Genomic DNA, 13,511 nt, shown 5'->3' on the forward strand with positions numbered 1-13,511 from the left:
ACCTAAAAAATTAGCTAGCATTTGTTGCCCTTAATGCAGAGAAGCTAAAGCAGATACCTTAAAAGCAACTGAAGCCAATAGGAAAAGGGGACCAGGAACTAGAGAAAAGGTTAGATCAAAAAGAATGAACCTAGAAGTTAACACACATGCACAGGAAATTTTTTTTTTTTTTAATTTTTATTTTTTTATTTTTATTTTTTCATTTTTCTTTTATTAGTCATATGTGCATACAAGGCTTGGTTCATTTCTCCCCCCTGCCCCCACCCCCTCCCTTACCACCCACTCCACCCCCTCCCGCTCCCCCCCTCAATACCCAGCAGAAACTATTTTGCCCTTATCTCTAATTTTGTTGTAGAGAGAGTATAAGCAATAATAGGAAGGAACAAGGGGTTTTGCTGGTTGAGATAAGGATAGCTATACAGGGCATTGACTCACATTGATTTCCTGTGCGTGGGTGTTACCTTCTAGGTTAATTCTTTTTGATCTAACCTTTTCTCTAGTTCCTGGTCCCCTTCTCCTATTGGCCTCAGTTGCTTTAAGGTACCTGCTTTAGTTTCTCTGCATTAAGGGCAACGAATGCTAGCTAGTTTTTTAGGTGTCTTACCTGTCCTCACCCCTCCCTTGTGTGCTCTCGCTTTTATCATGTGCTCATAGTCCAATCCCCTTGTTGTGTTTGCCCTTGATCTAATGTCCACATATGAGGGAGAACATACGATTTTTGGTCTTTTGAGCCAGGCTAACCTCACTCAGAATGATGTTCTCCAATTCCATCCATTTACCAGCGAATGATAACATTTCGTTCTTCTTCATGGCTGCATAAAATTCCATTGTGTATAGATACCACATTTTCTTAATCCATTCGTCAGTGCTGGGGCATCTTGGCTGTTTCCATAACTTGGCTATTGTGAATAGTGCCGCAATAAACATGGATGTGCAGGTGCCTCTGGAGTAACAGTCTTTTGGGTATATCCCCAAGAGTGGTATTGCTGGATCAAATGGTAGATCGATGTCCAGCTTTTTAAGTAGCCTCCAAATTTTTTTCCAGAGTGGTTGTACTAGTCTACATTCCCACCAACAGTGTAAGAGGGTTCCTTTTTCCCCGCATCCTTGCCAACACCTGTTGTTGGTGGTGTTGCTGATGATGGCTATTCTAACAGGGGTGAGGTGGAATCTTAGTGTGGTTTTAATTTCCATTTCCTTTATTGCTAGAGATGGTGAACATTTTTTCATGTGTTTTCTGGCCATTTGAATTTCTTCTTTTGAGAAAGTTCTGTTTAGTTCACATGCCCATTTCTTTATTGGTTCATTAGTTTTGGGAGAATTTAGTTTTTTATGTTCCCTGTATATTCTGGTTATCAGTCCTTTGTCTGATGTATAATTGGCAAATATTTTCTCCCACTCTGTGGGTGTTCTCTTCAGTTTAGAGACCATTTCTTTTGATGAACAGAAGCTTTTTAGTTTTATGAGGTCCCATTTATCTATGCTATCTCTTAGTTGCTGTGCTGCTGGGGTTTCATTGAGAAAGTTCTTACCTATACCTACTAACTCCAGAGTATTTCCTACTCTTTCTTGTATCAACTTAAGTGTTTGGGGTCTGATATTAAGATCCTTGATCCATTTTGAGTTAATCTTGATATAGGGTGATATACATGGATCTAGTTTCAGTTTTTTGCAGACTGCTAACCAGTTTTCCCAGCAGTTTTTGTTGAAGAGGCTGCTATTTCTCCATCGTATATTTTTAGCTCCTTTGTCAAAGATAAGTTGCTCATAGTTGTGTGGCTTCATATCTGGATCCTCTATTCTGTTCCACTGGTCTTCATGTCTGTTTTTGTGCCAGTTCCATGCTGTTTTTATTGTTATTGCTTTGTAATATAGTTTGAAGTCAGGTATTGTGATACCTCCTGCATTGTTCTTTTGACTGAGTATTGCCTTGGCTATTCGATGCACAGGAAATTAATGTGAGTCAACTCCCTGTATAGCTATCCTTATTTCAACTAGCAAAAACCCTTGTTTCTTCCTATTTTTGTTTATACTCTCTCTTCAACCAAATTAGAGATAAGGGCAAAATAGTTTCTGCCAGGTATCGAGGGAGTAGGGGGGAGAAGGAGGGGGCGGTAAGGGAGGGGATGGGGGCAGGGGTGAGAAATGACCCCAAGCATTGTATGCACATGAATAATAATAAAATAAAAATTAGAGAAAAAGTAATGTTTGTGGTCAGAGATTCAGGGCCACAACCTGGGTCTGTGCCTGCTTGGTCCCCAGACTTTGGATTGTACATTGAGCTTGTTGGCGAGTTGAGTTACTACATAAACTCATCTTGGCTGGGTGTGGTGATGCATGCCTATAATCTCAGGAGGTAGGATGGCAAGTTCCAGATGGTGAGCTAAATAGACCCTGAGTCAAAAACATGCTTTCCACAAACAAAAACAACTTCAAGATCTTAAGCTTCCATTCTTTGAGCTTTGCTTTTGGAGAAGTTATGTAGGTAGTAGAACACTTCCTTGGCACTGCTATCTGCATCTATGAGGGAGCAATGATTTGCCACCTGTGGGGATGATTAGTTCTGCTAGATTCTAATCTATTTACCATACCTTCCAAGGGGCTTAGATAGGCTATTTTATGGCATAAGTGACTAACTCAAGGATGAAGGTTTAGGAGTCCTTATCTCAAGATATGAAATGTAGAAACTTCTTGCTTACATAATATCACATACATAAGATACTTAAAAAAGATCTTTGTGATTCTTTTCTGCAGTGGCTTTCCAATACACTTAGAATAAAACTCAAATTTTTCATCTTAACTTAAAAAGCTCATCTACTTACAAAGCTCATCTCATTTCATTTACCATCCTTCCTTGTGCTTGATACATTTTTGCATAGATAATCTTTACATGGTTGATTCCTTGTTAATTACAGATTGCTGAAAAGTGTTCCTCAGAGACCTGCCTTATGACCAGGTCATATTCAATCACTAACATAAGCCTGTTTTTTAGTCACTAACATAAGCCTGTTTTTCATCACAAGGACCTCTCCCACCCCTTTTTTTGGTGATATCGAAGTTTGAACTCAGGGCTTCACGCTTGCTATGCAGGTGATGTACTACTTGAGCCCCTCTACCAACCCTTTTTTTGTGTTCGATATTTTTGAGATAGGGTCTCCCAAACTGTTTGCCTGGGTTGGCTTCGAACAGCAATCCTCCTGATCCCTGCCTCCTGAGTAGCTAGGATTACAGGCATGAGTCACCAGTGCCAAACTAGAATATAATGTTCTTTAGAGCCAGGTCCATTTATATATTGTAAAGTGCTCTGTTCACAGAGTTTAGAGCAATATCTGGCACAGAATAGGTACTTAAATATTTGTTGACCAGGATTATCCACGTACTTTTAATATGTCAGAGTTATGGGACTATTTATGCTTACAATGGGAGTCTTGATGGATATTTGAGTGTGTGGTGTGGCAAAGTTCAGTATTTACTTGCTAAGATGAGATGAAATCCAATGTTGATGAATAAAATTAGTAAATATTTTAGAACAGAGCTTTTTCTGTGAGTAAACCTAATATGCTCTATCTGAAATTAAATTGATTTTAGGATTAAATTAACCTCTCAAATACTGAAATGTTTTCTCTTTTACAGTAATCTCAGCAAAACTTAAAGAAAATAAAAAGAATTGGTTTGGACCAAGCCCTTATGTAGAAGTCACAGTAGATGGACAGTCAAAGAAGACAGAAAAATGCAACAATACAAACAGTCCCAAATGGAAGCAACCTCTTACAGTGTACGTGTTTAAAAGTATTTTCTACACCATAATGTTTTGTTTAGTAGATAAACAGAAATGCAGTTTAATGCATTTTTTTTTACTCCTATTTTTTTTTCTTTTACCTATTTTCTCCTGTTTCTTCTCTGTTCTTCTGGTTTCTTTCTTTCTTCTTTTTTTAATCTTCTCTAGTTTTCTTGGTGACTATTGTCAAGTGGCCATTGCCACTGAACACTAAGTGGGAAGATCCCATGGTCATGGACCTAGGAAGATTTTATTTTTTTAACTTGGGGTTGAATTGATGGTTCTACACAGCTTGTTTTATTTTATTTTGTAACATTTTTATTTTCATTTGTTTTTTGAGATAGTATCTCACTAGAACTTGCTGTGTAGTGCAGGCTGACAAGTGCTGAGATTACAGGAATGCATCACCATGCCTGGCACTTAATGTTGAAAAGATTTTTTGAGGCTGAGCATGATGGAACAGGCCTATAGCCCTGACAGTTGGGAGGCTAAGTAATGCAGGAGGATCAAAAATTCAAGGGCAACCTGGGCTACTTAATGCAACTATATCTCAAAAAATAGTTTGTTTTTTAAATTCTAGTGCCCCTACATTATAACATGTAGTTTACTTCTATTTTTAAAATATTTTACTATACATCTTATTCTATAATTTTGTTTTTGTGCTTAACACTTGTATCATGGTTATCTATTTAGCTGAGTATATATGCGTTTAATATCCCTCATTACCTACATAGTATTTTAAAAATATAGATGGACTATAATTTATTTTAATAGTTTTCTGTTGATTGATTAATTTTTTTTTAACATTTTGTAATATATTGGATAAATGCTTTTGTGTGTGTGTGTGTGTGTGTGTGTGTGTGAGACTGGGATGTGAACTTGGCTTCATGCTGCTTGTAAAGCAGGTGCTCTTCCCTTCGAGCCAAACCTCCAGTCCGTTTTGCTCTGGTTATTTTGGAGATGGGGTGTTGCAGACTATTTGCTGGCCTTAAACCATAATCCTTTTAATCTCAGCCTCCTAAGTAGGTAGGATTATAGGCATCTGCCACTAGTGCTTGGCTGTATTTTGTGACATAAAATCATAAAAGTAATATAAACTCCATTTTCAGCATTTATTGACAAAGCCTTAGATGTTGGTATTATAACCTAAGATGTTGAGTAGTCATTGAAGGGAATTAGTCTTTAGCTATACCACCCTGAACATGTATAATTTCATCTGAAGGAAATTATAAGTGAATTTAAATTTTTAAAAATTCAGCAAATTTTAAAATAATATATATTTGATTTGGGAGAAACAAATACTTATTAGAATGTGGATAGAAATTTAACCAGTTATTACCATACCGAATTTATACTATTTTCATTTTTAAAAATTTTGGAATTTTTGAATTTCTTTTCCTCAGACAAACTAATGACTAGGAAAAAAAATTTATTTTTAAATGGTGAGATGAGAATTAGAAAACTATAAACTGTCCTCTTCATACAATGAAAACTTACATGGGTTGTACTACTTATTTCTAATTAATAATAAAACAAATTGGTACACCTATATCTTTAATGTGAATTTTTGACGTTCTAGGAGCATCTTGATGTGCTTTATAATTTTTAGCAAATGAAATTTAATTAGTGAAGATCACCTTTGATTCATTTGTAGAATTGTCTTTGTTTTTTAGTACTGGGGTTTAAACTCAGCCTCGCACTTGCTAGGCAAGCACTTTTCCACTTGAGCCACTCCACTGTCCCTTTTTTGTGTTGGGCATTTTTAAGATAGGGTCTCTTGAACCATTTGACCGGACTGGTCTCATACCATGATCTTCCTGATCTCTGCCTTCTGAGTAGTTGGGATTGCAGGTGTGAGGTACTGATGCCTGGTCTGGAATTGTCATTCTGATACTTCTAATTGTATATCAACATTAATGTTACTTAGGCTTCCTGTTGTAAATTAGTGATCCATTATAGATAAAGTGTAAATTTAACAGTGGTACACACCTGTTGTAATCTAAGCTACTCGTAAGGTAGAGATCAAGGCCAGCATAGGCAAAAGGTAGCAGAACCTTTATCTCAACCAACATGTGATGGTAGTATACTGTTATAATCCCAGTTAGAGGAAGGCAGAGGTAGGAGGATCTTGATCTAAGGCCAGCCCTGGGCAAAAATTCGAAATCTTACCAAAAAAAGTGTTGAGTACCTGCCTACTAAGAGTGAGGCCCTGAATTCAACTCCCAGTACCACCAGCAAAACAAAACACTAATCTCCCCCCCCCACCCCCCCCCCGAGAAAATCAAAATAACTCTTCCAGTATATGAGGAAATGTTAAAAGAAAAAAAAAATGGTGGTGGTACTGGGGTTTGAACTTAGGGCCTCATACTTGATAGGCAGGTGTTTTGCCAATTTGAGCCATACTGCCAGCCCAGTTCACTCATAACAGTTTGTTGCATTATCAGCATTTTAACTTTTGTTAACAACATGTATGTGAACTTTGCCTGATAGTTTTGCCACAAGTGAAAATGATCATGTAAGCATGTAGTATTTAAATATAATTTTCATAAGACTATAGAATATAGGTCACTTGGTTGTACTTAGACATTAAAACTTTATTGTAATTTATTTAGGATTCCATTATGATAGTTAATGAAAATAATATTTTCTCCCTTTTTTTTTTTTTTTTTTTTTTTTTCACTTTTAGTATCGTTACCCCAGTGAGTAAATTACATTTCCGCGTGTGGAGTCACCAGACGCTGAAATCTGATGTTTTATTGGGAACTGCTGCATTAGATATTTATGAAACATTAAAGTCAAACAATATGAAACGTATGTATGGTGTAAGAGTAATAGAAATTGTGCTTAGTTGTTTGTTTTTCTGGAAAAAATTTATATGGCAAACATGCAGAATGATTCACATTTACTATTTGCTGTTAAGTTTATTTGGTTATAGGATTAATAAAGAGAAGACTCTTGAACCATTTAAAGCATTTTGACTAACGTTGGTTTGGCCATTCACTTTGGATATAGTATTTTTAGTAAATAATTATTTCCTTAGTAAATAGGTATTATTAAAATAACATGTAGTCCATTATGGGAAAACTAAATGAAAGAAATGAAAATCTTACTATGTTTGATATCTGGATTTTTGTATTGTTTTGTTTGCTGGTGGGACTGGGCTTTGTGCTTGCAAAGCAGGCACTCTACTGCTTGAGCCACTATTTAAGTTTCTTCATTTAGGTGATTGTAATTTTTATTTACACTTATAAAACTTGTAGCTCATTTATTTTAATGGTCACATCACAAATTTAAAACTTTTTTTTTTTTTTTTTTTGGTGGTACTGTGGTGTTTTTTTTTTTTTTTTTTTTTTTTTCATTTTTCTTTTATTATTCATATGTGCATACAAGGCTTGGTTCATTTCTCCCCCCTGCCCCCACCCCCTCCCTTACCACCCACTCCGCCCCCTCCCGCTCCCCCCCTCAATACCCAGCAGAAACTATTTTGCCCTTATCTCTAATTTTGTTGTAGAGAGAGTATAAGCAATAATAGGAAGGAACAAGGGGTTTTGCTGGTTGAGATAAGGATAGCTATACAGGGCATTGACTCACATTGATTTCCTGTGTGTGGGTGTTACCTTCTAGGTTAATTCTTTTTGATCTAACCTTTTCTCTAGTTCCTGGTCCCCTTTTCCTATTGGCCTCAGTTGCTTTAAGGTATCTGCTTTAGTTTCTCTGCGTTAAGGGCAACAAATGCTAGCTAGTTTTTCAGGTGTCTTACCTATCCTCACCCCTCCCTTGTGTGCTCTCGCTTTTATCATGTGCTCATAGTCCAATCCCCTTGTTGTGTTTGCCCTTGATCTAATGTCCACATATGAGGGAGAACATACGATTTTTGGTCTTTTGAGCCAGGCTAACCTCACTCAGAATGATGTTCTCCAATTCCATCCATTTACCAGCGAATGATAACATTTCGTTCTTCTTCATGGCTGCATAAAATTCCATTGTGTATAGATACCACATTTTCTTAATCCATTCGTCAGTGCTGGGACATCTTGGCTGTTTCCATAACTTGGCTATTGTGAATAGTGCCGCAATAAACATGGATGTGCAGGTGCCTCTGGAGTAACAGTCTTTTGGGTATATCCCCAAGAGTGGTATTGCTGGATCAAATGGTAGATCGATGTCCATCTTTTTAAGTAGCCTCCAAATTTTTTTCCAGAGTGGTTGTACTAGTCTACATTCCCACCAACAGTGTAAGAGGGTTCCTTTTTCCCCGCATCCTCGCCAACACCTGTTGTTGGTGGTGTTGCTGATGATGGCTATTCTAACAGGGGTGAGGTGGAATCTTAGTGTGGTTTTAATTTGCATTTCCTTTATTGCTAGAGATGGTGAGCATTTTTTCATGTGTTTTCTGGCCATTTCAATTTCTTCTTTTGAGAAAGTTCTGTTTAGTTCACATGCCCATTTCTTTATTGGTTCATTAGTTTTGGGAGAATTTAGTTTTTTAAGTTCCCTGTATATTCTGGTTATCAGTCCTTTGTCTGATGTATAATTGGCAAATATTTTCTCCCACTCTGTGGGTGTTCTCTTCAGTTTAGAGACCATTTCTTTTGATGAACAGAAGCTTTTTAGTTTTATGAGGTCCCATTTATCTATGCTATCTCTTAGTTGCTGTGCTGCTGGGGTTTCATTGAGAAAGTTTTTACCTATACCTACTAACTCCAGAGTATTTCCTACTCTTTGTTGTATCAACTTAAGAGTTTGGGGTCTGATATTAAGATCCTTGATCCATTTTGAGTTAATCTTGGTATAGGGTGATATACATGGATCTAGTTTCAGTTTTTTGCAGACTGCTAACCAGTTTTCCCAGCAGTTTTTGTTGAAGAGGCTGCTATTTCTCCATCGTATATTTTTAGCTCCTTTGTCAAAGATAAGTTGCTCATAGTTGTGTGGCTTCATATCTGGATCCTCTATTCTGTTCCACTGGTCTTCATGTCTGTTTTTGTGCCAGTACCATGCTGTTTTTATTGTTATTGCTTTGTAATATAGTTTGAAGTCAGGTATTGTGATACCTCCTGCATTGTTCTTTTGACTGAGTATTGCCTTGGCTATTCGTGGCCTCTTGTGTTTCCATATAAATTTCACAGTAGATTTTTCAATCTCTTTAATGAATGTCATTGGAATTTTGATGGGAATTGCATTAAACATGTAGATTACTTTGGGGAGTATCGACATTTTTACTATGTTGATTCTACCAATCCATGAGCATGGGAGATCTCTCCACTTTCTATAGTCTTCCTCAATCTCTTTCTTCAGAAGTGTATAGTTTTCCTTGTAGAGGTCTTTCACATCTTTTGTTAGGTTTACACCTAGGTATTTGATTTTTTTTGAGGCTATTGTAAATGGAATTGTTTTCATACATTCTTTTTCCGTTTGCTCATTGTTAGTGTATAGAAATGCTAATGATTTTTCTATGTTGATTTTATATCCTGCTACTTTGCTATAGCTATTGATGATGTCTAGAAGCTTCTGAGTAGAGTTTTTTGGGTCTTTAAGGTATAGGATCATGTCGTCTGCAAATAGGGATATTTTGACAGTTTCTTTACCTATTTGTATTCCTTTTATTCCTTCTTCTTGCCTAATTGCTCTGGCTAGGAATTCCAGTACTATGTTGAATAGGAGTGGAGATAGTGGGCATCCTTGTCTGGTTCCTGATTTTAGAGGGAACGGTTTTAATTTTTCTCCGTTAAGTATAATGCTGGCTGTAGGTTTGTCATATATAGCTTTTATAATGTTGAGGAACTTTCCTTCTATTCCTAGTTTTCTTAGAGCTTTTATCATGAAATGATGTTGGATCTTATCAAAGGCTTTTTCTGCATCTATTGAGATGATCAAGTGGTTTTTGTCTTTGCTTCTGTTAATGTGGTTTATTACGTTTATTGATTTTCGTATGTTGAACCACCCCTGCATCCCTGGGATGAAGCCTACCTGGTCGTGGTGGATAATCTTTTTGATGTGTTGCTGAATTCGGTTTGCCATTATTTTGTTGAGGATTTTTGCATCAATGTTCATTAAGGAGATTGGCCTATAGTTCTCCTTTTTGGAGGTGTCTTTGCCTGGTTTTGGGATAAGTGTAATAGTGGCTTCATAAAATGTGTTTGGCAGTTTTCCTTCCCTTTCTATTTCATGGAACAGTTTAAGGAGGGTTGGTATCAGTTCTTCTTTAAAGGTCTGATAGAATTCAGCAGAGAATCCATCAGGTCCTGGACTTTTCTTTTTGGGGAGACTCTTGATTGCTGCTTCAATTTCATTTTGTGTTATAGGTCTATTCAGGTGATTAATTTCCTCTTGGTTCAGTTTTGGATGATCATATGTATCTAGAAATCTGTCCATTTCTTTTAGATTTTCAAATTTATTTGAATATAGGTTCTCAAAGTAGTCTCTGATGATTTCCTGGATTTCCATGGTGTTTGTTGTTATCTCCCCTTTTGCATTCCTGATTCTACTAATTTGGGTTTTTTCTCTCCTCATTTTAGTCAGGTTTGCCAGGGGTCTATCGATCTTGTTTATTTTTTCAAAGAACCAACTTTTTGTTTCATTAATTCTTTGTATGGTTTTTTTGGTTTCTATTTCGTTGATTTCAGCTCTTATTTTTATTATTTCTCTCCTTCTATTTGTTTTGGGATTTGCTTGTTCTTGTTTTTCTAGGAGTTTGAGATGTATCATTAGGTCATTGATTTGGGATCTTTCAATCTTTTTAATATATGCACTCATGGCTATAAACTTTCCTCTCAAGACTGCCTTAGCTGTGTCCCATAGGTTCCGGTAGGTTGTGTTTTCATTTTCATTGACTTCTAGGAACTGTTTAATTTCCTCTTTTATTGCATCGATGATCCATTCTTCATTAAGTAATGAGTTATTTAGTTTCCAGCTGTTTGCATGTTTTTTGTCTTTACTTTTGTTGTTGAGTTCTACTTTTACTGCATTGTGGTCAGATAGTATGCACGGTATTATTTCTATTTTCTTATATTTGCTGAGGCTTGCTTTGTGCCCTAGGATATGATCTATTTTGGAGAAGGTTCCATGGGCTGCTGAGAAGAATGTATATTGTGTAGAGGTTGGATGAAATGTTCTGTAGACATCTACTAGGTCCACTTGATCTATTGCATATTTTAGATCTTGGATTTCTTTATTGAGTTTTTGTTTGGATGACCTATCTATTGATGATAATGGAGTGTTAAAGTCTCCCACAACCACTGTGTTGGCGTTTATATATGCTTTTAGGTCTTTTAGGGTATGTTTGATGAAATTGGGTGCGTTGACATTGGGTGCGTACAGATTGATGATTATTATTTCCTTTTGGTCTATTTCCCCTTTTATTAGTATGGAATGTCCTTCTTTGTCTCGTTTGATCAATGTAGGTTTGAAGTCTACTTTGTCAGAGATAAGTATTGCTACTCCTGCTTGTTTTCGGGGGCCATTAGCTTGGTAAATCTTCTTCCAGCCTTTCATCCTAAGCATATGCTTATTTCTGTCGGTGAGATGAGTCTCCTGTAAGCAACAAATTGTTGGATCTTCTTTTTTAATCCATTTTGTCAAACGGTGTCTTTTGATGGGTGAATTAAGTCCATTGACATTAAGTGTTAGTACTGATAGGTATGTGGTGATTCCTGCCATTTAGTTATCTTAGTTGTTTGAAGGTTTGATTGTGTGTACCTAACTTGATGTTACTCTCTACTGTCTTGCTTTTTCTTATCCTGTGGTTTGGTGCTGCCTGCCTTTTCATGGTTAAGTTGGGTGTCACTTTCTGTGTGCAGGATCCCTTGCAGAATCTTTTGTAATGGTGGCTTTGTGGTCACATATTGTTTTAGTTTCTGCTTATCATGGAAGACTTTTATTGCTCCATCTATTTTGAATGATAGCTTTGCTGGGTAGAGTATCCTGGGGTTGAAGTTATTTTCATTCAGTGCCCGGAAGATCTCACCCCACGCTCTTCTTGCTTTTAATGTTTCTGTTGAGAAGTCTGCTGTGATTTTGATGGGTTTACCTTTGTATGTTACTTGTTTTTTCTCTCTTGCAGCCTTCAATATTCTTTCCTTAGTTTCTGAACTTGTTGTTTTAATGATGATATGTCGTGGAGTAGTTCTATTTTGATCTGGTCTGTTTGGTGTCCTGGAGGCCTCTTGCATTTGTATGGGAATATCTTTCTCTAGATTTGGGAAATTTTCTGTTATTATTTTGTTGAATATATTACGCATTCCCTTCGCTTGCACCTCTTCTCCTTCTTCGATGCCCATGATTCTCAAGTTTGGTCTTTTGATGGAGTCAGTGAGTTCTTGCATTTTCTTTTCACAGGTCTTGAGTTGTTTAATTAGTAGTTCTTCAGTTTTTCCTTTAATTACCATTTCATCTTCAAGTTCTGAGATTCTGTCTTCTGTTTGTTCTATTCTGCTGGATTGGCCTTCCGTTTTGTTTTGCAGTTCTGTTTCGTTCTTTTTTCTGAGGTTTTCCATATCCTGGCTGTTTTCTTCTTTATTGTTGTCTATTTTTGTCCTGAGTTCATTTATCCATTTATTCATTGTGTTCTCTCTTTCACTTTGGTGTTTATACAGTGCTTCTATGGTTTCCTTTATTTCTTCTTTTGCTTTTTCAAATTCTCTATTTTTATTGTCTTGGAATTTCTTGAGTGTCTCCTGTACATTTTGGTTGACCCTATCCAGTATCATCTCTATAAAATTCTCATTGAGTACTTGTAGTATGTCTTCTTTTAAATTATTCTTGTAGGCTTCATTGGGTCCTTTGGCATAGTTTATCTTCATTTTGTTGGAGTCTGGCTCTGAGTTTCTGTTCTCTTCATTCCCCTCTGGTTCCTGTACTAATTTTTTGCTGTGGGGAAACTGGTTTCCTTGTTTTTTCTGTCTTCCTGTCATTGTCCTTGTTGTTGTTACTGTCCCTGTACTGGTCCGAGTCTTCCCAAGCCGTATGGGCGCCGGCCACTGGCAGCCCCGGGGGCCTCCTCGGTTCTCCGTTTAACGTGAAGTGGAGATTCTCTGCGCCGGCTGGAGATGTGGAGGAGTCAAAGTTATGCCTTTTCTCGGTGATTATGCCTGCAAAGTGTGTCTCCAGCGTCTCTCCAAGATTTCACTATAGGAGGCTCGCTTTCTGCTTCCTACCTCTAGCCGCCATCTTGGAATCTCCGGTACTGTGGTTTTAATTCAGTGCCTACATCTTGAGCTACTCCACCAGCTGTTTTTGTTTGTTTGTTTTGTGATGGATGTTTTCAAGATAGGATCTTCAAACTATTTGCCCAGGCTGGCTTTGTACCGCAGTCCTCCTGATATCTGCCTTTTGAGTAGCTAGGATTATAACTATGAGCCACTGGCCTGACATTAGATTTTTAACAGTTAAGATGGTCTGTGGGAGAAAAGTGACCATTGTTGTATAATTTTGTTCTCTTTCAGTTGAAGAAGTGGTTGTGACTTTGCAGCTTGTAGGTGACAAAGAGCCAACAGAAACAATAGGAGACTTATCAATTTGTCTCGATGGTCTGCAACTAGATGCTGAAATTGTTACTAATGGTGAAACTACATGCTCAGAAAGTAAGTGATCTTGGTTTTTTTCTTTTGGAGACAGGGGTCTCATTGTGTTGACCTCTCTATCCTCCTGCTTCAGTTGACAGAGTGCTGGGATTACCAAGGTGTATCATTGTGCCTGACTCAGTGATCACATTTCTTTTTTTTTGGTGGGACTG

General features: G+C 37.2%; 1 protein-coding gene across 4 annotated transcripts in view; it reads left to right on the plus strand.

Moving 5' to 3' along the window:
- The window catches only part of Itch (itchy E3 ubiquitin protein ligase), a 130,888-nt gene that overhangs the window by 48,709 nt on the left and 68,668 nt on the right, over nt 1-13,511 (plus strand). For all 4 annotated transcript variants that reach the window (XM_074074585.1, XM_074074586.1, XM_074074584.1 and 1 more), the window contains 3 exons: nt 3,634-3,775; nt 6,465-6,589; nt 13,222-13,359. In XM_074074585.1, the coding sequence (XP_073930686.1) occupies nt 3,634-3,775; nt 6,465-6,589; nt 13,222-13,359 (405 nt within the window). The remainder of the gene's footprint in view (nt 1-3,633; nt 3,776-6,464; nt 6,590-13,221; nt 13,360-13,511) is intronic.

Source organism: Castor canadensis, chromosome 5 (assembly GCF_047511655.1).
Source record: "Castor canadensis chromosome 5, mCasCan1.hap1v2, whole genome shotgun sequence".
In the NCBI taxonomy this organism is placed as follows: Eukaryota; Metazoa; Chordata; class Mammalia; order Rodentia; family Castoridae; genus Castor; species Castor canadensis.